Source organism: Cuculus canorus, chromosome 12, assembly GCF_017976375.1.
Source record: "Cuculus canorus isolate bCucCan1 chromosome 12, bCucCan1.pri, whole genome shotgun sequence".
NCBI classification, from domain to species: Eukaryota; Metazoa; Chordata; class Aves; order Cuculiformes; family Cuculidae; genus Cuculus; species Cuculus canorus.
In genome coordinates, this window is record NC_071412.1 from 1095668 (window position 1) to 1122105 (window position 26438).

At 37.3% G+C, this 26438-nt stretch overlaps 1 protein-coding gene across 1 annotated transcript in view; it reads left to right on the forward strand.

The window, feature by feature from the left end:
* The window catches only part of ADAM10 (ADAM metallopeptidase domain 10), a 52251-nt gene that overhangs the window by 20138 nt on the left and 5675 nt on the right, over positions 1-26438 (forward strand). Inside the window, 10 exon segments of the mRNA XM_054077619.1 lie at positions 5088-5206; positions 7135-7293; positions 15059-15162; positions 16591-16740; positions 17810-17902; positions 18490-18673; positions 20654-20817; positions 22408-22591; positions 23544-23694; positions 26057-26240. Coding sequence (XP_053933594.1) covers positions 5088-5206; positions 7135-7293; positions 15059-15162; positions 16591-16740; positions 17810-17902; positions 18490-18673; positions 20654-20817; positions 22408-22591; positions 23544-23694; positions 26057-26240 — 1492 coding nt within the window.

Sequence of the window (26438 nt, forward strand, 5' to 3'; positions counted from 1 at the left end):
TAACTTTGCCTTGTGATTTTATTTCAGTACATCTTCACATGTTTTCTTGTTTGGATCTTATGCTTTTGAATTATGTTAGGACATGGCACTGCATATATTCAACATGTTGTAAATACAAACAGGAAGGTTTTTGTGGATAAACAGGAAACCAAGTGACAGAATATACACTTCCCAAAGAAGTTTTACTGAAAGGAGAAAAAAAAAAAATCAGTCCTGGGTAAAGGCCCATACTCTTCAGGACAGAGGTACTTGACTGACTTAGAATGTTAATTAGCCAACATGTAGCCACTTGTAATCCTACTTTATGGTTTCTGTTGTCTGAGCTGACTTATGTGTTTGTAGCAATGTATATCAAGAATAATCAGTGGCAAGTTGTTCAGGATTAAGGCTGCATCCTCAATTTTTTCTTGTTCTAGAGCAACAAGCTTAGCAAGTCTGACTTCTGAAGGTCACAAGAAATCTCTGAACGATGACAAGAACCACCCTAGAGGTGTCGGTGGAAAACAAACATGAGCTGCAAGTGTTCCAGCTGGGATTGCTGGCCATTGCAATGCTGTAGAGACTGGTTTATAGATAAATACTTGCTAGAGGATGATGATCTGCATATTAATGGATAACAAAACGATAAGCCTGGAATCCCTATCGTGGGCTGTTTCAAGAATGTGTTCTTTAGTGTCAGTAGCAGGACCATGAGAATTGTCAGTTAAATGAAGATGGCATGTGGTGCGTGGCTTTAATAGTAAGTGAAGACAGTGTAAAAAAACCAGTGATGTCCGTGTGATAGTTCTGTAGATTTAGTTTGTAGGTTTTTTAACTCACCATTGAGTTGTTAAGCTGTCTTCTATTTAGTGTGGTCAGGGTTGGAAAGAGTCTGATAGTCTGTGGGAACCGAGTTCAGGTTTTGGGATGGCTCATGTGGAAGCAATTAGAAAGAAGGGCTGAAGGTGTTCTCCCCTTCCATTTATAGACCCCTTTCCGTTTTTCAGAGAGGAGTCTTTGACTACTTACATGGGAAAAGTAAGGCTGAAGGTCTTGCACTTCCAGCAGAGTGGTATCTTTTAGATCCTGCCTTGCGAGGACCCTCATGGAGGTGCAGCCACAAAGATTTGTCTGTTTCCTATCGAGAAGAAAAGAGTATGAACCTAAATGGACTCACCTTGTACTAGAGTCACATTCCATACCGCTGACAACCCATCACCTTCTGTTTCCCTTTCCCAGCCACTTCTTCAAGCTGTAGAGTAATGTCTCATTTTTTAACCTTAAACAATCTCACTGAGTGATTCTGCCTGCTCAGCTTGCCACTGGTTACAGCGATTTGGCTGAGGAAAGGTGGGAAAGGGAAAGCACCAAGTGCCCTTTTGCATACCTCTGATAATACCTCTTTCTGTCTGTTTTAGAAAAGCCTGCATGCTTTCTGTCTGTGTCCCAATATATTGGCCATTCCATCACTGCAAAATGACCGATTTAGAAGGTACCTCGTACTCAAAAGAAATGGAATAATAGATAAAATGTTAACTCTTACATGTACACCTTTCTGTTCATTTTCTGTCAGTATACACATGCAGCTTTTGTAGTACTTCCTTTGTTGTTAGAGCATGGGATTGACAACTCGAGCCTGTGGATACTAGTGGGTTTTAGCTAAGTGTGTTGCTCTCTACTGTTTTCTTTAATTGTCACACAGTTGCAAATTGTCTTCCTGAGGTAAGCTAAACTGAAATAAAAGTCTGCCTCTAGATAATCTTTAGGGTACTGATATTCATGAACAAGATAAATTCATTATCAAAGTAGATCACGGTGTAAACAGTTTTACCAAAAATTCTGTCTTCAACCAAAAGAGCAACTGGTGCATTAACCAAGTAATGGCAATGGCCTGTGACCACAGTGGTTTGCAGATATGTTTAAGACAGAAGCAGTAACAAATAAGCAAGGTCAAAACATGATCTTAATTGATCTAATTCTATTCTAGAGATAGCTGCTGCTGGGAAAGGTCTTACGCGAAGTAGTGTGTAAATAAAAGAAGCATTATTTTTGTGGAAATGGTTATCTTCTGCGTAGTGTGTAACTAGGCTAGGGAATAGCTTAGTTTACATTGGGATAGGTGCTGGCAGAGAAAATGCAATGTGTGCTGTAGGAATGGTAATTACCAAAAAGCTTATTTGAAGCTTCTTACTTCTTCCATTGTGGCTTCTGCTTTGGAAAATCATACTAGGGAATGGTATGGACAGATCTGTTGAACTTCTCTGGCATCTCCTGTCCTCAGAAGAGTTCATTAAGTCAGTGGATTTAAGTGAGGAAAGAAAACTGAGGCGTTCTCTCCCGCATCATTTTGAGAGGGAATGCAGCTACCTTATATTCAAGAAAAGGGATGAAATACTAGCTTTGAAGAAATTCACAGTAAACATTAGGAAAATTTCTGTATTGGGTGGGGTACTAAAATGGATTTTGTAGAGTCTTTGGATGTCTCTTACTGAGAAATTAGGGTGTTGAGCTGGATTTTCTTGAGGGTCCCTGCCAAATAGCTGTTTGAATTAGTCACTACAATTTGGAGTTTCCCCATCTATAAACTGGCATCTTCTCAGTGTGGGTAGTTTCATTGCCACTTGAAAGTAGTACATTAAGATGTTTCTGCATAGGCATAACAATGGAATTCACTTCCCCTGCTGTAGTTTTTGTGTAATACATTGGGCTTTTAACATTATCATTGCTTGAAGTTCAGTGATGTGTAAGTTGTTAGTTCTTGGAAATAGAAACCAGTAGATGCTTTTTTCCCAGCCTCTCTCAAGTTGCCTGTCTTTCCCCTTCTGTTATTTTGGTGAGAAGTATTTGTTAATTCATTTTTCAGTGTTGAAAGGGTGAACAGGCCAGAGAGATAATCCTGTTCCCATCAAGCATGTTTGAATGACCACGAAAAGACCCATTTAAAAATAGCTCTGAGATGATCAGGTTATCTAATAGTTTAACTACATTAAGAAATCAAATGATCAGACAATAGTTATTAGAAACACAGCTTTGTTATTTTTGTATTTGAAATAGTTCTCATGTCCTGCAAATCGAGCTAATTTTATTAATAGATAATTAACAGGGTTAGAATTTGCAGTGTTGTTTATGTACCAGTGCAGAAAGTAAGAAGAGGGGGAAAAATGAAAGAAGACTTAATAGGGGCTTCTTAATTTTAAAACTAGTGATCCTTTATTTGGTGCATGTAACTTGTAATAGTCCATTTTGAAGTGACAGGGTAGGTTATCCTGCCCAGAAGGAAGAACCATTCTCAGATTTGGTATTTTGCTGAGCTTCCCTTTGTCCCTCCAAAAGCACAGACTTGTAGTGCGAGCCATCTAGGCACAACTTGGAACTGACCCTGAAGAGTGATTAGATGATGGGCAGCAGTGGCACTCCAGAAATGTGATGCTGAGTGTCATAATAGCTGTCTGTCATAAACCTTGCCTTTCTGTCTGGATGTGGAGAGCTACCAACTGTTAGCTGGTGTGTGTTCTTTGGTGACTTCAATACTCGGACACATCTGTAGTGAACTGTTTCTTCCTTCTTAAAAGGAGACTCTCTCCTCATTGCACACATCCGTACTGAAACTGGTTGGCTTGGCACTAAGCCTAAGAGTCACCAGGAGTTGCTGAAGTTTGATCTTCCCCATCTACCGGCCACGTCTCAGAATTTCATAACCTTATAGTAGATACCTCTAATGTATCACCAGAGGAGAATACTTGCTTTGAAGCTTTATTAATACTGTGGCAACAAAAATGAAGATAGTTGGATTGCAAAATACTGCTTGCTTTACGGAATAATCAGCATGAGTCACCAGAGCCCTTACCAGGTTTAAAGTGTAGGCATGGCTTTTTTCTTTGATGCTGAAGTTTGTATCTTAATGTACCGTTGTTTCAAAATATTTATTACTGTAGTGTCACATTACTTAACCTGCAAGCAAAGACTGAAATAGTCTATGCTTCAGCTATCCTAAAAATGCATTCGATTTAATCAATTTTACAATGAAGCGCTTATTAGTCTTGGTTATTTTTCTGTTAGCACAGATGGAAACTAGCTTTAACTATGAAAAGTAAACTGTCATTAATACATTGTGTATACCGAGAGACTGGTCATGCTTTTTTGATGAAGACTGACACAGATGTAGTCACCTCATCGGTTACTTTGTGTAACATATTGGGGACATAATTAATATTCCTTCGATTTTGTGATTGTGCAGAAAGAGAAAAATATTAAGAAAATTAAGTGTAGAATTGGAATGACTGAAGTTCTAACAACTTCCCTGATCTGTATTTGCACAATATATTTACACAAGATTTAAGAGGATACCAAGTGAAATTCTGAAGCAAGGTAGTGGTTGTCATGGGTATTAAGTCACATAATATCAAGCATTTTCAAACACTTCAGTTATGTTGCTTGACTTAACCAAACTCTCGGTTTTGTACGAAGAAAACGTACTATGTTTCATATAAAGATTAGCAGGGGTAGGTTTTGCATCAGAGGACGTAGTGTAGTAATTTGAACAAGATCATTCAATTAGTGGAGTTCATTATGTAGTTGTGCATGTAACTCTATGCCAGTTTATTTTTTTTTTTATTAAACATTCTTGCCGGTCTTATTTCTTGAGCTTCAGTTGAAGCAGTAACTATCTCACCTACACTTTGTTTACATTACTTAAATGTTGGCAGTGAAAGTAAAATAAGTGATAGTTGTTCTTGTCTCTTCTGCTTCACAGAGCTGTGAAATAAAATAGTTGCTTTTTCCCTGAAGATACATCAGTGTCTTTGGAGGAACGAGAACAAGCATATAGTCAATGTCAGCATTTTAGATCTCTGCATTTAAGTCTAGCCCTGTTTTCTGGGTAAAGTCTTTTAAGTTTAGGTTCTTGAATCAAAAGCATCTAAATATCTTGCTTAAGAAGAACATCCTAAGATATAATCTTAATTCTTGTACATTATAAGCATTTTCTGTAGATAAATTTTACAGGGTTTGTGAATCATTGCATGAAAGTGTTGATCAGAAGTGCTTTGCTTAGTGCTCTTGTAATTTAAGCTCAAAGCCAATTTACCGTCTTGTTTTCTTCACTTCAGGCAGTTCAACCTTCGAATGAAGAGAGATACGTCTCTTTTTAGTGATGACTTTAAAGTAGAAATATCAAACCAAGTAATTGATTATGATACCTCCCATATTTACACTGGACACATTTACGGTGAGTAAACTTCAGAATGGATTAAAATGCAGGCATTTTAAACAGGAGTTTTTATTAGTATGTGCAATAAATTAGTATCTATATGATTAGGTTATCTTCATTATTAAACTTCAGTAGTGCATCTATTTAAAGTCCATCTGCTTTTATTCTCATGTAAGTCACACTTAAATGAGTATTTTACCTTATAATTTTCGTATCCATAGAACTTGAAGGTCAACTCTGTTTTTTGAACAAACTCTTCATAGAAGTCTGGTGCATTTAAAAAAAAAAAAAAAAGAAAAGAAAAAGCTGTCTGCATTAAAAAAAAGTCAGGTACTCAGCTTAAATGAATTTAAGCAATATAGAGCTACCATCATTAAAGGTAACATACTCACTTCAGTAAATGCAAAAGATAAAATTGATTAAAAAGGGAGAGGAATTAAGGAATTAAAAGGAGATGAAAAGAAGAGAAGGATTAAGATTTACTCTGTCCCTCTTTATACAGTCTGTTTGGTTCTTAAAGGAATTAGACTGCTCCTTGAAGTTCTCCATTAGTAATGTCCTGTGGTCTTGAAGTGACTGTTTTAAACTGCAAACAGTAATGTACCTGCTTTGTACTTCATGTGCATCTAGGTAGATCCACTTCCCACTTGACCGAAGTAGGTCAGAGGACCTTTAAGGTGTGTGTGGGGTTTTTGTTGCATTTTTTTTCTTATTTTCTGAAATAATCTCACAAAATATTTTGGCTCTTATTGCTGAGGGATGAAATTAGAGGATCCACATAAATTTACTCACTGGGCTTCCTCTACATTTCTTTTTAATCCTCCTTGTTATGTATCTCGTTCAACCCAACTTTGTACTTGTCATGAAGATCATGAACAAAGTTTGGTCCTTAAAGGAAGTTAAGTAACTAAACCGTTTTCGTGTTGGTTCTTGATTTCCATTCGGATCAAGAGTCTGCCTTCCAAGTACGCTGAAATGTCCAGGCTTATATGTTCAGGATGTTAGTGCGTGTTCTAATAGATCTGGAGTCTGAAGGAGATCTGGCATCACTTACAAATGTCTTAAAATTAGTGTTCTGTAAAGCTTTTTCTGCTTTTTACTCTCTCAAGAGTACTTGTCTTCAAGATACTTTTTTCCACGGTTTAGCACTGTGTACAAGCTTTATAAAATTGTGGATGATTGTTAATTAGAAATTAGTGCTGGTTAACGATAAGAGTGAGTACAGTTCTTGTAATTTGTTAGTGCGATTCTGAACACTTCTCAGTGGAGGAGTATATAAACATTTTTTTAGTAATCTTTTATCTTTTTGTATAAAGAGAAGGTTCCTTGGGTGCGTTGCATATTGTAGCTGTTTAATGATTAAACTTTGACAGTTGAACTTCTCTAGATTGCGGTTGTTCCAAATACAAATGTACTCCATCCCACATTTAGACCTAAGTACTGTCTTAAGAGGCTTATCTTTCAAGAGGAAGAACGGATGTCTTGAGTATAGTGAAACATTGCTTTGAAAGCTTTCAAAGTTCAGTATACGCTCTGATATTTTACTTTTTTTAGTGATTTTTATAAACACATATAAGGACAGGACTTGGATGTAGGATTCTTCATTTTTGCTTTTTAAATCTGTCATTTACGCACCTGATTAGGAAGCCATTGACTTTAGTAATGATGATTTTGGGATAACTCTGTGTGTTATTATTGAATAATTTTGGTCTTAAAAACTCAAACACAAACTCTGGAAGAGTGTCTTACAACTGTTAACCAGAATCTTATTAACTCATAGTTCATATAGGTTTTTAGCAGGTGGGAACTGGTGTGCCATAACAATAATTACGCAGGTATCATGCTTTAGCATTGTCTAATACCTTGGGTGGAGTCTATGCTTGAATTTTGTGTAGGACCAAAGACTTAAAGTTTTACAAAAACTAATGCACTTTTTCCCATAACAGGTGAGCAAGGAAGCCTTACCCATGGGTCTGTTATTGATGGAAAATTTGAAGGATTCATCCAAACTTACAGTGGGACCTTTTATATTGAGCCAGCAGAGAGATATATTAAGGACAGAACTCTACCATTCCACTCTGTCATTTATCACGAAGATGATATCAGTGAGTACTTCCTTGTTGTGCTACAGATGAAATTATTTCTTTTTTCATGTCAAAAACTGTAAGCCATTTTTAAGCATCAAATAAGACGTTGGTTTGTCGTGCTATCCTGAAGAGATTCATATAGAGTTATGGTGTGAAAGAAATTTATGGCAAGCCAAATTGAGTCTTTCTTATTCTGCCATTTGAGAAAATCTGTAGTGGTCAGTTTTAAGAGTATAAGTGTGTATTTTCTTCTGAATGGTACATGTTTCTTTTGAAAAATGCCTTCTTAAAATGCTCTATACTGATTGTTATTCCCTGTGATATGCAAATTAAAAGATAATTAAAGTTTAAGTCACTAAGCATTTGCGCACATCAAGTGAAGGTGGTGCTTGTGGGAAATAGTTTCCCTTGCATGTGTAGGTCATAGATGCCTTCAGAGAGCTCTTTAGAAGATGTGGTGGCATCCAGTATGTCTGATTTTACACAGCAGCTGGGGGAAATATGCAGAGAACACCACTTGAGTTTGAAGAATATAGTCCCAGAAATCTAGCTTTAGTCGTAAATGCCCCAGAAGATGAGAAAGTACCATGGTAATGCTTCTCTGTCCTCAGAACTGATGTATCAGTTCTCCCACACTCTACCTGACTTTTTAACGTCTGGTCAGTCTACAACTCTAATAAAAAACTAATTTTCCTTGGTGCTTAAGTCATTTCGTGCCAAACCCTAGAAGTACTGCAATAAAGTTGTGATTCCAAGTCTCAATCCTTCCAAGCAGATGTTTGGCAGAAAGTCACTCTAGGATTACCGTTTGGTTAATGGAGCTAGCAAGCTGTGTGTTGCAAGCTAACTTCATGTGGGACTTCAGTCTTGCTTTAAAATAATTCATTTCAAAACTTGTCCCATTGGGCCATTGTGCAAATCCTAGAAGACCTGAGTTTGGAATCTCTTCTGGAATTGGATGAAGAATCTTGGGTTAGGTTGCTAAAAATGACTTCAACCACTCTCATTATCGTAGATGTAGAAATCCTTTTTAAAGTACATCATAGTGGGACTGTTGTGAAAAGAAGTGTGAAAATAGGAGGACAGGTGAGGAAAACATCTGATGTGGTTTGGCTTCATGTGTTATTTTCTCTCTACTGTAAGCCGGTGAAAAACACAGGGTTGTTGCATAATTCTCTAGTTACTTCTGCATGAATACAGTGAAGAGGAATGATCTTTCTCTGTCAAAAACTCAGGAAATTTTGTTTATTTTTTTCTAGTTGAATAAAGCTTCTGGAATACAGCTGTATTTTACATTCAGTGGCAATGTGTGCTGTCTTTGGGTTAAAACTGCTGTGAGTTAGCAGATAGGTTTGTCCTTCCTGTTACCCCATTCGGTAAATATGATTACTAACCCAAAATCAAATATAAGTTGTGTAATTTTAAAGAGCTTCTGAATGAATGCAGTTACTGAATTTTCTGAACAGTGTGAGCTACGCTTGTTTTCTGACTGACTAAATGTTTGCCTTACTGGGGCTTACAAGACCCATATTTGAGAATAAAACAACTTTATAGGATGGTGTTCCATACCGTGCTTTTGATTCTCAAAGAGAACTTGCAGCATGTGTTTACTTTTCAGCTCTACAGAGCGTTGCAGGTGACAATCTGAGAAGGCAGTTTGCCTTGCTAGCTGCAGCTGGAGTTATTGCAGGGTTTGCTGCTCTACCAGAAGAGTAGTAGGGGAAAGTAATAAAAAAATTACAATAGACTGGCGTGAAACCATGAGGTATGTCTTTTATGGCAGCTTTTCTCTGAATTATTTGCACATATTTCTAAGCTCTTTGGTACGCTCTTGCCGAACAGTTCAAATCACTGCTCACTAGTGGGAATGCTGGACTACCACTTACGTGGCACTTTCTGTAAATAAGACACTGTCTGCTTCACAAAGGATTTTATTAAGCCTGTTGTAGAAAAGAGGGGGAGGAGGAATGTAAAGGCACACAAGGCAGTCAAGTGATTTGCCCAGTTTCCAAGAGGCGAGACAAGCAGGAAGATTGTCTCATGTCCCAGTTCCTTGTGCTGTAAATAGTGGGTGACTAAAAATACTCTCTTCACTGTTATCAACAAATGACAGAAATAGAACCATACCTTAAAGAAATAGTTTGATTTTATGGATGTTAATATTGCTGTTTTGTAATAGTGATGATGGAATAAATGGATTGCTTGAGAGCTGGAAAAAGCTAATGACTAAATTGGTTTGTATTAACGTCTTACTAAAGTGAATGGGAGTGGGATATGTATTTTTTAATTATTCAGATGACAGTATGTTGGCTTACACTGTTTTTCCTCCTGAATTTAGTGCATCAAAACCATCAGTTAGAAACAAAATCAGATTATCAGAAGCGGTTGTCTAAATCTATTCCAGAAAGCAACATTATAGCAGCAGTACTATAAGGCTTCCAGATCCCCAAGTGAGTCAGTGCTGCTGCTTGCTCAGCGTGGTTGATATTCGCCCAGCTAAGTCTGAGCAGCGCTATTGGAAAGTGCCACTCCTTTTGATTGCTGTCAATGCAGAGTCTGATGGACATGCATTCTCATTGTAGAGTTGAACATTTTTGTTGCTATCCTATATGCCACTAGGATTTCTGTGGTCTGAAATACCTGAAGTACACAACTGCTGTATCACCTTCTGAATAGTGCTTTTGACGCTAAAAGGTTTTTGCCTTTCGTGAGCTATGTAGCTATGTAGTTCACAGTGAGTTGAACTGCTGCTCCAAAAAACCCCAACAACAACTGAAAAAAGCTAAGCTTTACAGTAGCTTGAACAATAAAACCAGTCATGCAAATCTGTTGTTGTTGTTCTAATCTAAAGCTAAGTCTTACGAAATGGTCAAACCTCTAGTATCTTATGCAGGGCAAAAGCAACAGAAATGCTGGTGTTTCAAACGTAAGAGAGACTGGGGAAGAAGTTGTCTTTCCTTTAATTTGGGATATTTTTTGGTCACCTGCATTTCAGGCTTTTGAAACAATATGCTTTTTAGTCCTATTCAGAAATCACAATGCAACATATGATTAGCATCTCAATGGGTTCTTATTCAGTAGTTAAACAAAAGATTTTTTTATAAATGGGGATTATATTGTCAATATTATAAGGCAGCTTTTGTCTGTTACAGTGGATGTGGTGACTAGTGGAAGGCAGCTTTCTATTCATGACTCAAAGCACAAGCTGAATGATTTCAGTTTCTAACCTGCTCTTGATGGAAGTGTTTATAATTTACTGCTAAAAAGATGTCAATTGCTCCTTTCATTAATATATTTTTTCAACTTTTCTTTAAGGATTAGGATTTCGTTGGAACTATATTTACATTATTTAAATCACACATGCTTCAAATGTATCCTTGAGTTCATATTGGAACATCCAAAATCAGTGTTTCCTCAGATCAAGAGTAGAGAGGAAAATCCTGTTCAGACCTTCAGGAAAATGAATGTGGTCGTTTAATTGTCTTTATGATCTTAGAAGAACTATACAAGTGAGAACAGAAAGTAAAGTATTTTGTAAATTTGCAAAGCCTGATCTGCTGAATGAACTGACCATCGCAAATTTTTTAGTGAGAACTTGTTTTCTTCTTTTATTTTCATGTTGCTGTTGTGTAATAATGAAGGTCTGCTTGGCAGTTGTCATGGGAGCACAGTGTGACAGACTGCTTAAAATGAAAATGATAGGAATTTTCTTATATCTGCCTAATGTAAAATTTGACTCCTGCTTTTGCTGGTATTGGGCAAATCTGTGGCTGTTGAAGAACTGAATTTTCATGACTTTTAATGTAAATCTGATGTTCTATCCGTGCCCCTGATGCCTAAAACCAGTACCCATTAAGTAGTTAGCCTAAAAGCTTAACAGATAATGCTATTTACTGACAAGTGGAAGAAAGTATATCATGTGATCAGGAACCCCTTTTGGTAGGTAGTGCCTTTTTTCAAAGGATAAAAATTGTTTTAAGCATCTGTAGTTATAATTAATAGTGATTTGCCATCTAGTTAGAATAAGATAGGGTTATCAGAAAGTACAAAATGACAAGATTTTATATTAGTTTTTTAGGTTTATTATTGTTATTCCTACTGTAATCCTTTACTGTTTTTGACGTTCTGACAGATGTACACAAATTGAAAGTGGGAAATGGGAAAAATGAAGTATTTGTTTTGCCTGAGGATTTTCTCTAATTAGATATATCGATTGTGTAGTTAAACTCATTTCGTAGATCTAATGGAAAGGAGTAAGACTATGAATCCTACAACTCTGCATTCAGTGTAAACAGACACTTCATAAAGGCATGTGCTTTCATTTGATGAGTTCATGGGGTTGTGGTAGAACAGGCCGAGGAGCTTTTGAGCTCGTGTTACTGTCAGAAAGCTGTACCTCTCAAACCAGTTAGAAGCATCACAAGAACATGGACTTGACTTCTGTGATGTGGGTCAAAACTGTCCAAGTCATCTGACGCCGCATAGTTGGTGCTTAGCTCCAGAAATTGAACTGCTGCAGGGGATTGAGGAAACATGAAGCCTCAAAAGATGAAGAGGAAGCAGTGCCTTCATGGTTTGGGGCACTTATGAAGAGAGAGCTTTGTATGCAACTTGCTCTGTAAGCTAGATGTGGTTCCAAAGTGAACTATACTGTCTAACCTGCCCCGTGTCGAGCAGGATGGATTCAATTCTCTCTCTGTGAGGGATTTGTCTTCTCCAGCACATGCAAAACTTTGGTGGTTGCTGCTGCGGACTGTCATGTTCAGTTCTTCATAATTTTAACTGTCGTACTTTGAAGTGTTTCTTAGCAGATGACCGCTTTCAACACGAGAAATATTTGTTTGAATTACAGGCAGCCAGCATTAGAAATGTTTTAAGGGATTTCCTAACCTCTTTGTGAAACAAGGCAGAGGAAATGCTGCTAACTTTTGTGTAGCGCACTGAGCGCGTTTCTTTCTAGCACTGTTCTGTCAATTGTCATAATGCCACAGAGTCTGAATAGGAGTGTAACAGGAGAAAATGGCACTTTGTGCTGATGTAAAATATGCTGTGCAGTCATGTTTCCGGGTAATTTCTGTGGATTCCTACAGTTACCACCTGCAGGAGCTCATTTAAAGTCGTGATGGTTTTATGTAGATGGAGTGTGCTGTGTTGTCCATTACCCCTACCCGTGTGCTTTTGTTGTAGAGATAAGCGGTCAGTGCTGTGAAGTCGAGTAGTGAGAATAAGAATGTTAGATTAAATAGAGCAGATTTTTTTTAATCCTACAGTAGGAGGAAAAAAAAGTGGCAGAGATGGAGAAGGGAAGGATCTTCTGTATCTATAATCTTGTGCTCTTGACTCCATTCTAGTGAGAGTAAACAGGATCCCAAAAAGAACATGTGACCTCAACAGTGAGTGAGTGGTGCTTTTTGTTTAATATTGATTGTAGCAAAGCCAGGGTTCCACTACATTTCTAATGAAACAGAGTGAGGTGGCTTACAGGAAGAGGTTTCTTTTCTCTGTCTTCATTCTTCTGGCACTGTGCTAGAGCTAACCGTACCACGAAGAGTGTGACGAGACAGCACTTCAAAACTGTTTTTTTTGTACAGTGTTACAAATGGAAGTGTGTGAAATTAATATGCAGAAAATCATTAAGTAAAATTACAAGATTCTAATAACAGTAATTCATGAACATTTCTGCAAAACAGTGAAAGGAAAATACCAGTTCTTTATAAGTAACCAGGAAAATACCAGACTCTAGAAGCCTGGGATTCGTGCTCATTGTAGGTTACCTCTCAAAAGGTTGTTTTTTTTTTTTCTTTCAGTTAAAGAAGCAACTTTACTAGAATCCAAACAAATTACCTTCCATACAATATTGGGATTTTGCTACTATTCTCATTGGCAAACTCTAGTCAAAACAGACTAGGCATGACTTTAACCGAAGGAGAAGTGACCATCTTTTATGTTGGAGCAGCTTCTCTTAAAATTCAGACTGGAAATATATTTTGAAATACAATATTGTACTTGGATACTTATATGTTAGATAAAATTAATTTACTAGTGAAATAAACTTTTACACCAAACTATAACCTTTCGGTTGCTCTTAGACTATAAGTTTCTTGGCAAAGAAGTGTGTTTATTAAATCTGGTTCTTTTCCACTAAATGTTTAAATTAGCTGCGTTTGTGATTAACTAGTTTTTAAAAACTAGTGTTAAACGTGACCTCTTTAAATGCTTCTAAATATGCGTGATTGAGAGGAATCAAGGTTGGAGAACTTTTATTTCTTAATCGGTCCTTTTAAGCTTACAATGGGTCCATTGAGTCCAGTCCTCTGGTATTTTGGAGCATAAAATCTTATGGTTTGGCTTTTGCAGAATTCAGCTTTAGCTGTATGCCAAGGGTATGATTTTTTTAATTATTTCTGTTAGCTGTTTAATTTTCACCTAGCTTTTAATGATTGAAATACGAAGTTTAGAGCTTAATGACAGAGGGAGAAAATCAGAAGTTGGCCGTATGTATTGAAATAGTTTAGAACCATCATGCAGTATGACCACACAAAACAGGTATAAGAATCAAAGATTTTGTGATTAAAAGCAACTATCAGGTGGGACTGCATCTGTGCTCCAGCTACTGCTATGCTTTTACTCCACAGAACCAAACTAGAGTTAGTCCAGGGTAAAATCCTCTGAAAGGCGTTTAGTGTGAACATCAGACCCTTGGTGCCCTCTCTTAGGTTTTATAAGTCTACTTCTATGTGCCTGTTCCATTTATGCTGTGATTCTGCATCTTCACACTTGCTTGAAAACAAAACAAAAGCCAAACAAAACCCCAAACAGATGGAAAAAAAACCAACCCACCACCAACTGTCTAAAAAAGAACCTTGGTGAAGTTTACCTGTTTCTGACAAAACCTGCAGCCTGTTCAGCTGCTGGTGAAACTGCACTTTGCCCTACAGAAACAGATTCCATAAGTATTTACGTATCTGGCTGCTGTAATCTCTACCCCATTGTCTCTTACTGGGGCACCAGTTTATGATGGGATTCAGTCTACAGAGAAACCGAAAGGGCAGGACCTCTTCCCTTCATTACTTATCCTCAGAGGAAGCTTCTCCAAGTACAGGTTTCTTACAGACCTCCAGTGGGCACTAACAGTCAAAACCTGACAATATGTCTCTGAAGCACATTCATGTGTGCAGTGAGATCTGCATTGACAAAGTATTGAAGGAATTCTCCTGGGTAAGCAGCCAATTTTATGATGTTCTCACTGAGCTCATGTTGATCTCCAGCATGTTCAACTGATGTGTACCCAGATAGTACTACAGTTCTGTCGTTAAAATTCTCACAGTCTGATAGAGGAGGGAGGTGATGAAAATGTTTCTTTTCAGTTGTAAGTCTTAATTATATCTGAAAATATTACCATTTACCATAAGTATTACCTGATCTCTGATAACTTTCGATTGCGAGTTCATTTTATTAAAGCTGCTATTAGTTCAAGCTAATAAGTACCCATGTAAATCCTGGCTGTCCTGATGTTAGAGGTTGCTCATCATGTTTTGTGTGCTGTCTGTAAGCATATGATGTTAAGAAGCAGCTGTCAGATTTGTTTTGTTTGTAAAACTAAGACTGTATCTTAGAAATATTTAATGAAAAAATGACTACTCTGTAAAGCTTGGATCTTAGAATGCTTCCCTCAAACTGCGTGAGCAATATTGAACACAAAGTGAATAAATTGCAGTGATACAGATGTATTTTGCACTTGGACTTGGAATTTGAAAACTCAAACTGGCGTTCCTCTTTTTAGAATATCCACATAAATATGGACCACAAGGAGGTTGTGCAGATCATTCAGTATTTGAAAGAATGCAGAAGTACCAGATGACTGGTATAGAAGAACCGACAACAGAGGTATAACACAGGCAAAAGAATTATGTTGATCAGAAATTAGTGTAAACTTCCTGGTTCTTGTATGCTGTCTCTTTTACTTTTGTTAAAAGCATCATCTCTTTGTGTTGTGAGGAATTATTGCTAGAGGTTTCTTAGTAATATTTTTATAAGTTCTTTTTCTCGTTTCTTCTACAGCATAGATGTGCTAGCTCATAGTTTTAATCTTATATGATCTCAAATTCTTCAGCAATTGGGATTTTAGATGGGGGAGAAAAGCAAGCTTGACATGAGGAATTTAACTTACTGCAGTTGAGAAGGAAGACTTTCAAGATCCCGTGATCTCTAAATAACCTATTGATCCTCAAAGAGTAATAACTTTTAGATTTTCAAGTTAAGCTAATGTAACACACTTGGAATATCTGAGTGCTTTCAGCGGTAAATGAAGTGATAAGAGTGGGGAGGATCTTAGTAGCAATATTGAAGGATTGAAGGGGTTATAGTGTGCTAAAGATTGCCTGCAGTAGGAGGTAAGTGCTCTACAGAGGGACTTAGGTACACGTTTAGAGTCTTGCAGTGGTTTCTTTGCCTTCATATTTGCAGCACTTGTCATGAAATCAGATGGTTTTCAACACTTCATAATGGTAAATCATTGATTTCTCTTACTGTTAGCTGCCTTCTGAGCTGTTTCAAGTTTTGGCATCATTTTGTGGTGTCAGTTAAATGTATGCCAATAAAACTAGGCAATATGGCTTGTTAAATAACATCAGCAACTTGGAGTTCATTTGCACTGTGACTCTAGAACTTATCAACAGTATTACACAATTTGGTATTGATAACAATAACATGCTTTCCCTAAAATTTACTTGGAAGTCTTCATGGAGAGCATGGGCCATCAACCAGGGAACACCCGTATGGCAAATGTGTTCGCAGATACTGCGCTGACTAATGAGCTTTATTTTAACTTCGTGCTTAGTGCGCTGTTTGTTCTCTGCTGAAGTGTTTAGGTATTTCTTTTTGCCAAGACAACTGATTTAAGTTAATTACAGTGTGAAATAACCTGTGTTAGGGAGGATGCATTGAAGTCCCATAGCACTTTTTTCCCCTAATCTACACTGTTCGTTCATTTTAGAAAAGGATTATGAAAATGAAAGTTTTCAAAGATCATAGGAATGAAAAAACTGTTTCGCATTGGCTGCCTTTTGTAATACAGAATGAAAAGCACAGAAGAGTTTGACTGAGATATCATTAAAAATAGATGGCATGCTTGACAACTGGCTATAACATCCTTATTTTATTCCAGATTCATGAAAATTTGTGGGTTAAAGAAAAAGAAGGAAAATTTGTTTGTGTTAGTGAAGTGTGTTTAGAAAAATCCATCGCTATTTTAGGTAATGTAGTGCAGCGTGTTTATCCACAAAATTAATATATTAGTTTCCTCTGTGTGTGTAGAAACCTTTTGAAGAGCCTAAGAACAATGACCCACAGGTTTTAAGAAAAAAGCGTGCCACTCAGGCTGAAAAAAATACGTGTCAGTTGTATATTCAGACCGATCATCTTTTCTACAAGCATTATGGAACAAGGGAAGCAGTAATTGCACAGGTATTTCCAATCCTTTTGTTTTCAACAGTCTGCTTTTACTTTATTTGTCTATTTCTGATAAATTTAATGTAATTTGTATATATTTTTGCTTGCTTACTTCAGCACGTCTTGTTTAAATTGTAACAGTGATCTTGACAATATTGAAACAGCTTTATTTCACTAAAAAGATGTTATGTATCCGTGACGAAAGTCCTGGGCACTCGTGCTTTCTTCAGTTAATAATGGCAGCTGCGATTTGTGCAGCACCTCTGAGCAAGACTTGTAGTCTGACTTTCCTGTATTCTTAGTTAGGAAAGTAATACTTCCTGAAGAGTTCAGTTCTGCTTGACAGCCTCCCAAGCCTCTGTGTTAGCACTTACGTAGGCTTCTTCCATTTGAAGTTTTCCTTCAGGAGACTGTGAGCTCTTCCTGGAGTGTCTGATGTAGTGGAAGGTTCAAAAGGCAGTGGCAGTTAAAGGCAGATGCTTCACGTTTGTCAATATACTGTTAACTGGAAAACTCGTTTTGGCCAATCGTTCGCTAAAAATATATCTAGCATGTAAACAGACTTCTCTTGAAGGCTGAAGTGTCACTGCCACTTGCAAATCTGACTTCTACTATTTTATCATCACAGTGTATGTGTGCAATTTGAGTTATATTTTCCAAAGCTCTGAAGTCACTTTCAAAATCTGGTTTTCAGTGAGTTAGCATTTCTGTGTGCTCTTGCAAAAGATATATTGGCAATTTTTTTTCTTACCAATGCTGTAACAAGTAAATTTTTCTCAAAAAAAGCAATATAATGATTTGAATACAATTTTAACTACAGTACTATCTCATCATGGCAAAGAATTTAATGAGCATCACCAATAGGTATCTGAGTAGCTGATAGAATTGAATGTGGGGAGGAGAAAAGCTATGAAGTGATTTATTTCCATTGCTTGTCATCAGCATATGATTAAAGAGGCCTGCTAGAGTTCACATGGCATAATATCTATATAAATAAGTATAGGCCTTGCAGTTTTTCTAATTTAAGACTAGCAGTGGCATAGTGGATAGATTTTTGAACTGCAGATGCTTTTATTTTTGACAGATATCCAGCCATGTTAAAGCGATTGACACAATTTACCAGTCGACAGATTTCTCAGGAATCCGTAACATCAGCTTCATGGTGAAACGAATAAGAGTAAGTTGTATTGGGAGTACTTATAGCTTCACTTATATTGCTTGGAGGCTTTGTTTTTCAGAAGTCCTGTTGCTATTCATTTGTAGCCGTTTATTGTCAGTAATTTTGGAACACAAGTGTCTCTAGTAAATTTCTTTGGTTGGTTTCAGTGTTTATTGCCCAAAGCCTGCACTTGTGTTATTAACCTGTTGTCAATTTTTATAGGAATCAACTCCCGTTTCAGCAGCGTTGACTGTGCAGCAAATAAGCTGTATTGCTCTCCAGGAACTTTAATACCAAAATAGATAACAGTTATCCAGGTTGAAAGTTCCTTCTAAAAGTGATGATTTAAGAGGATAAATATAAACTTTTCGGTACTGATGGAAAGGAAAAAAGAAAGGAATGAGAGAGTGGGGGTTTACCACACAAATTGTTGTAGAATTTTGTTTTCCAAATTTTGAGGCAGTAGTTCGTCAAGGCCTGTAAACCTTTAGCAACATCTTCAACTGTTTAGCATAAGTTATTGACAACAGAAAGCCTCTTAGCTGGTATTTGCAAGTCAAGTGCAAATGAATCATGTCTTACAGTTTGTTTCAATTTACTTTTAGATCAACACGACAGTAGATGAGAAGGACTCTTCCAATCCCTTCAGATTTCCAAACATTGGTGTGGAAAAGTTTCTGGAACTGAATTCAGAACAGAACCATGATGATTATTGCTTGGCCTACGTGTTTACAGACCGTGATTTTGATGATGGAGTCCTTGGTCTGGCTTGGGTTGGAGCTCCTTCAGGTAGTTATATTCAGACCTTCAGCACCGTGAGATAAAGTACTGTAGGTACAAAGAAGAAATGTGGAAACTGTGTCATATAAATTGACAGCACACAGACAGAAACCAATACTTCTTTTGTTAGACAAAATTGGTATTATTTGAATGGCTTTTTATTTGACAGGTATGAGTGACTAGTGAAGTGAAAGAAGAAACAATTTATTTCTGCTGTATATAAACAGAGCTTTATGCTGTTCATGTTCTGTAGTACAACTACACTGCAGAATGCTTAGGTTTTTTAGGTGGTATTGGTAGGATATTTAGTTTATTTTAAGTTAATTCAGTGAGATCTTTTTCTGGGAGATAGAATAATTGTGCAACTCTTCTTGAACTACTTGTCATTGGTTTCAGTCTAGTTGTGGTTTTGGGGTCTGAATGTGTGTTTTAATGTTACTAAAAAGAGGAAGAAAAAAGTTCATGTGTGCAGCATCTTGAAACATTTGTCCTGCACGTACTAGTTTTATAGGATGCACTAGTTGTATAAAATGATACATTTGAAAATTGTTAGTCTTTAAATTTGAGTAAATACTAATTCTTTAATTGTAGATTGGCACGAATTTCAAATTGTGAAAGCTTTCACAGAATTGAAAGTCAGAATTTCAGGAGGCAGAGTCTTCCCATGTTTCTTCTTGAGTGATTTCTTTGTAGTAAGGAATTAGTCTCAAGAGGAACCGGTTCTGTGAGACTTCGCAAGAGCCTTGTGCTTTTATCAGAACATTATCAAGAGCTTTAACAGAATTCAGGCAATTGTGGCAGAAACATGAAACTGTTCATGAGGTGTAGCTCTCCGTTATAACCTCACTTCGTTTACTTCTGTACTTTCCTCTAAAGCATAGGTTGGTTGTAGAGTACTAGGGCTAGGTGGAAAACCGTCGTGGTATGACAGTCACTCAGACTTTGGTTTTAGGAGGTTAGAAAGCTCAAATAAGTATTAATGGAGTGTTCAGAGACATAATTGGACCCATGGGTATGGCGTGTTAGAGGGTCCTGTGCAGACTAAACTTAATGACTGTGGAAGAACCATAGGAAAAATAATACCCTGGTGGCCTTTGTAAATAAGAAACTGGGTCTCTGACCAGTCAAGTGTAGAGACTGAGCAAGCACAGGATGAGTTGGAATATGCATTCCATAAACACTGCTTCCAAAACTAAATTTAATTGAGAAAAATTAAGTTGCTTTGAGAGATTTTCATAACGCGCATACCGGCATAGCTTAAATGGGATATTTCACTAAAATGAAATTATTGTACTTCAGAAAGCAAGGAAACTTTTTATACACCATTTATGTTAGCAATAGAAGAGCTGTATTTTTGAACACTGATATAATGCTCAATGTTAAAATTGGAGTTACAATTTTGAGACGTTTTCCTAATGGTAAATGTGATGGTCTTGATTGTTGACCTTCTAACTATGGGTCTGATGAACCCACACATCAAAGCATTTTCAGCTCTATTTTGTGCTGTGGAAAAATGAGTCAGATTTGCTGACGAGGATATATAGCTAATCCTAGGCACTTTATATGAATGCTCTTGCTGTGAGAGAAGATCTCCTGTGATTTTACTGAGGGTTTTTTTACTTAGTGAAATACAAATGGGATATAGGTGGAGACTACCTGTATTGGACACTGCAGCCTGCTAGTCTTGTGCTACTGATACGATGAAATCGGGACTTGTCTGTGCAGTGAAAGCCCCAAATAGCTTTTACTTAATAGCTATTCTGAAACAGCTAACTTCCTGTGTGAATGTATACATTCAGTGCTGAGAGCATTAGTGTGGATAAATCTAATCTACTTTCAAAGTTGGGTTAATATTAATTACGCAGAAGAACTTAATCCGTAAGCGTCCACTGAGGAGGTGAGCTGTTTCTTGTTCTAGATGTCACTAGAAAAGTAACACGGTACATCTTTTCTTAAGTGACTAACTGTTGTACTTCTGTCTAAATGTAGGGAGCTCTGGTGGAATATGTGAAAAGAGCAAACTGTATTCTGACGGTAAGAAGAAGTCTTTGAACACTGGAATCATCACTGTTCAGAACTATGGCTCTCATGTTCCTCCCAAGGTTTCTCACATCACTTTTGCTCATGAGGTCGGGCATAACTTTGGTTCCCCTGTGAGTACTACTATTGATCTGTTAACTCTCAAGTATTTTCAAGTGCATGATTTGCAAATGGAGCTTTTACTTCTTATAAACAAGGAAAATAGAATCATGACTGTATGTACATATGTGCATGCGCATTGCATACAAACAAAAACCAGATTGCCAAACTAAGCCCTTTTAGGACTATGACAACACGGTGTAACAGTAGATTTTGTGAATTGTTTATTTCTGCTAGTTCCCCCTTACAAAGGGACTATATTATTATTGCCTAAGAACTTCCCTGGTTTTTACTGAAGGTGTGGGTCACACACATCTTAAATGTATTTTAGTTTATCCTGGAGAGGAGGAAGAATCAATGCAAAATTGATTAAGATGACACTTTATTCAACAAGTGAAGATAGAACTGGCTTTTTTTTTTATGATTAATTATTTGTACTTCAAAATCTGCTGAGGAAAATTGTGGAGAGTGTTAAAATACCAAGAATAATATTTGAGAGCAAGATTGTCTCGCAGTCACTTAAGGACTTGATTTGTTTGTGGCAAGCTGAATTCAAAAGGCTTTTGGTTTTGCTAGAGATGGGAACAAAGTTTTCTGGTTTGGCTTTGGTTTTGAGTTTTTGCCTTTTTAAACTGAAGGATATAAGCTTTCTGTTCTTGGATGTAAAATGAAATCAAGATTTGACAGGAATGACGAGTTCTTCGAAAATGGATGTTCACATGTGAATGCTTTCTTCATGTGTCTTGAGAAAATCCCTTATACACTGCTCTGAGTGGGAATGAGCCTTCCGAGTATAACTGAAAATATGAGCACATGAAACTGAAAAACCAGTCCCACTGAGCGAAACATCTGTTCGATCAGCCTGGAAGATGGTTCTTTTAATTTTACTCTTAAGTTGCATTTGATTCAGGGAAATATATGAAAATGTGTGTGTTCTACTAAACTATAATAAATTATCTAGTTTTCACAGCTATGGTGAAACTTTAAATTTTGCCTGCTTCTTTTGGAGACAGGTTGTGTTTCTGGGAAGCTGGATGCATCAGATCAGCATTGGAGCACTGACAGCTTAGTGTGTTATCTGCTAATGGCTAGTATGCCAACCTCTAATGACTCTCATTCCTCATGTTGGATACTGTGTAGATGTAATCACTGGCTGACAGAAACAGATTTCTCTGTCCTAAAGATCTTTTTTGCTCCTCCCTCAAAACAAACAAAAAGAATGGACTGCTGTTTTGAACACTTATTACCCTTTTCTGATCATAAAGGCAGTCTTTTTAGGAGGTGGCAGCCTTTTTGAGTCTGTTTGTTCCCGGACATGCACTTGGAGTATACTTTGCAAATAATGAAAATAAGCTAGAACTGAAGAAATTAGATACTTCCTACTGTTGTGGGGGAGGCGGAAGCCCCAAACAAACCTTTGTATTTTGTATACTTTCGTGTTCCAAGAAACCTTAGGGTGTAAGATGGTGGTTACGTTTTATGAACCTTTTATTCTCGCTGTGTTAAGGTTATCAGAACAGGTTACTTTTGCACATCTATAAAGACAGCAAGAAGTTAAGAGAAGTTGTCTTGATAGAAATAGTTTTAAAATATTTATTTTGCAGCATGATTCTGGAATGGAGTGCACTCCAGGAGAGTCCAAGAACTTGGGACAGAAAGAAAATGGCAATTACATCATGTATGCAAGAGCTACATCTGGGGACAAACTTAACAACAACAAGTTCTCTATCTGTAGCATTCGAAATATCAGCCAAGTTCTTGAGAAAAAGAGAAATAATTGTTTTGTTGGTATGTATTTAGACATCCTGAAAGCAGAATGGCTAAGCTATTACTATTATGCTTAATTAGAAATTTATTTTACTATATTTCAATTTAATTTTTTATTTATCTTGTTTTTTGGTTTAGTTTATTGCAATATTCTGTAAGTAAAGAGTTGGAGACCTGGAGTACTGTCTCAAGTTCTGTGCTCCCCAAAACAGGAAAGATATGAACATCCTGGAGTGAGTCCAGCAAAGAGCCACAAAGATTATTAAGGGATTGGAGCATCCGACATACGAGGAGAGACTAGGAGAGCTGAGGCTCTTTAGCCTGGAGAAGAGGAGGCGGGAGGGGGAGGGCACTTGTCTCTCTTTATAGCTGCCTGGTGGGAGGGAGTAAAGAAAACAGGGCCAGACTCTTTTCAGTCATGTACAGTGCAAGGACGGGAGGTGAAAAGCACAAATTTAAATAAAGGAAGTTCTATTTAGACATTTTTTTAGAAAGGGGTTTGCAGGAATTTTATTTCTGGAGTATGTGGTATGTGAGCTCTTTCAAATTTGGAGAGAATGTGCAGCGAGTAGGTTTGGGGTTTGGAGGAGTGGTAGTTGTTCACCCCAGCACTGTCAGCTTTTGCCTTAAGGGCCTCAGACTTCGGAGGAGGACAAGTGCAAGAAAGGATAGTACTCTGCTGGAGGCTTGGCAGACAACTTCCTCTCATCATTCCTGATTTCTTATCCACTCTCACCATTACCAGCACAAGCCATTTACTCAGAGGCTTAAAATTCTATGAATTGTAGAAACGACTAAGCTGGGTAGCAAGCAAATAATGCGAGTTGACTTGAGCCCTAGTCTGAAGCCCATCCTGACCAGGTTTTTTCAGTCACAATTAGCTGGATGCTGTTGCGAGTGAATGTTAACATTTATAAGTCTATTTGCATATTCTTTGTACTGCTTTGTACATTAATATACTGGTATTTTTCAGAGTCTGGTCAGCCCATCTGTGGTAATGGACTGGTTGAACAAGGAGAACAGTGTGATTGTGGATACAGTGACCAATGTAAAGATGAATGCTGTTATGATGCAAACCAACCAGAAGATAAAAAGTGCAAGTTAAAACCAGGCAAATTCTGCAGGTATCATGCATGTCTGTTACAGCACACTTTGTTTTTAGGAGTTTCTTGGTAGCTCTAGTTGTATTTTAGAATCTGGATCTGTTTACCTGCATTACTCTTGAAGTATTTATTGTCTGTAAAATGCTTTATACAGTGAGTGAGAATTTCATATTCTTATATGAAATTGGTTATGAAATTCTGTGTTGTTCATAATGTGAACAACACATTATGCTGTGTTGTTCTTGGTGCAAATTGTAGCTTGCTTCCCCTTAGGTGACTGTTCTTTAGCTTGTGAAAAAGCATTATGTGGCACTGGATTGTATCAGTGTTAACATCATAAAACTGAGTGCAGAAAAATGTGTTGAAATTCTGTTACCTTTATCAGCAACGTGTTGTGTGGAAGTCTTGCAAAAACTGTACGATTCAGAAAAACGCAGCCAGGATACTGTTCTACATTTTGTACAGGAAAGGATTAATTGCCCAAAGGATAATGGAGAGTGATCCCATCCTAGTGCTGTTTCTACGGCATTGCTGAATAGAAGGTTGTTTGATGGCTTTTTTCGTTAATGCTTGTAAACTAAAATAAACTGTTTTTAAGTCACCTTATATCTTGGCAGTGTTGTGCACACAGAGATTTGTAAGAGGAACTTTTAAAGATCATAAGACTTACAGTGAAGTGAGTCAACTTCTAATTTTTAGTTCCATGACTTTAGATAGATGTTAAACTTCTACTTCATCTTAAAACTTAAGTAGTTTCCCCCCCACACACACGCTTTTTTGTTCCTCTCTAGACACAGATGTAAATCTAACGTCTGGTTAGACTCTTGGCCAAAGATGAAGAGAAAAATTAATGGTCCTTCTAAGTCTAAACCAGCTTAACTTTTTTAATACAACATACATAATTTTGTTCTAATTAAACTTTTGAGCCCTAAGAATGATCTTTGTCATCCTGGGAGTGAAAGTTAAAGTGGTATCTACTGTTAAAATGTATTTGGTAGGGTTGACATGGTAGAAGGGCCATCTATTGTGAATTCATAGTTGCAATTATTTTGAGTGAGGTTCCCTCCCTCCCCCCAAAAGTTCTTATTATTTCTGCCAAAATAAAGGCTTTACTTTGTCTTTTATAACCAGTTTCTGACATTTTATGTTGCACTTAGGGTGAGGAGTTCTTTCCTTCTGAATAAGGCTGGTGCCACCACCACCTCTGTTCTTTGCTCTCTTGTGCTCATCTGACTGTGGTCTAGCTTTTTGCCTTGCTGGAACGGTCGTGAAAGTGAATCGTGTCGGTTTTGGTTTAGGATTCCCTTTTTTCTAGTTCTGTTAAGATTGAAAATATTGCTGTACAAAGAAGTTTCCAAAGACATGTAAAGCAAAACCAAGGGTAAAAATGGATCACACAAACAACATGTTAAAACACATTTTAAGAAAATGATGGTTTCTATCCAGCCGCTTCACATATCTTTTAGTCTTTTTCATGTGTGATGTGAGTGATCTTTCTTTTTTAGCATGCAGTAGTTTTAAAATAGATCCTGACCCACAGAAGGTCTGTGCTGTCTTTTCATATCCGCGGAACACTAAGGAGCACACAGTGAATAGTGTTGAGATACAGAACAATTTGAGATGAGAACTCAGGAAGCTTAGCTTTAAGCAGGTAGTTATGTATGGTTTATAACCTTCACTGTTCTGCTGCTTGTAATGGAACGTGTACTGGAACGCAGCCTCAAAAGAGAAATGCTTCTTTCCTGCTGTTTCAGCAGATATCCTGGCCCGCACAGCACAGAGGGCTCAGGGGCTTTGATGTCTGTGACAGAAAGGAGCCCAAGTGTTGGGGGGGAACCAGTGAAACTATGTGGCTTCTTTGAGAAATCTTCCCTTCCCCTAAAATGTGTTTGTATGCTGATTGTGACTTCTGATCTAAGATCTGACCTACCTCCTTCCCTTTTCTTCTTTATTTAAACAGTGTAAGTGGTATGGCTGCAGGGAATAGAGAAACGTTTCTTACGGATGTTAATCAGTGACAGATAAATCTTGACTTATATTGAGACTTACGGTATCAAACTAATTAGTTATTACTGGGTTAATTTTGCCAACTTGATAACTTAATGTTTTATGTATACAAACTTCAAAATGCTGTTGTTTTCTGTATGTTTTAATTTAAAATGTGTTTATACTTTTTTTCTAATACAATACGAATAGTTTAGTTCATTACTGATATGGCTAAGATATCCATTTTGTTACCTGAAGGGATAGAAAAACAGGACTTTCGATTCACAATTTTACTTGGCGCAAATCAGAAGCATTGAATATCAGTAGATGTCAGGATGAATAGTTGTGGAATTGTTTGTGCTTTTTCCTTACATCCATGTTTTCGGTCTGTCTCTAGCCCCAGTCAAGGCCCATGCTGTACTGCACAGTGTAATTTCAAACTGAAGACGGATAAGTGTCGAAATGATTCTGACTGTGCAAAAGAAGGAATGTGTAATGGTGTCAGTGCCCTCTGTCCACCGTCTCAGCCTAAACAAAATTTCACTGTTTGCAACAGGAACACACAAGTTTGCCTGTTTGGGGTATGTTTTTTTACAGTCATTCACAACCACAGTTTATTGGAAGGCACTGTGTGATGGAGCGAAATGGTTTCAATACTTTGTTGAGAAGAGAAGAAGATTCATCTCTTTTTCAATATTGATTTATTGATATATTGATTTCAATCAAAATAACTGTGTAGGAACACCAAAGATTAAGAAACAAATAACAAATGTCACGCT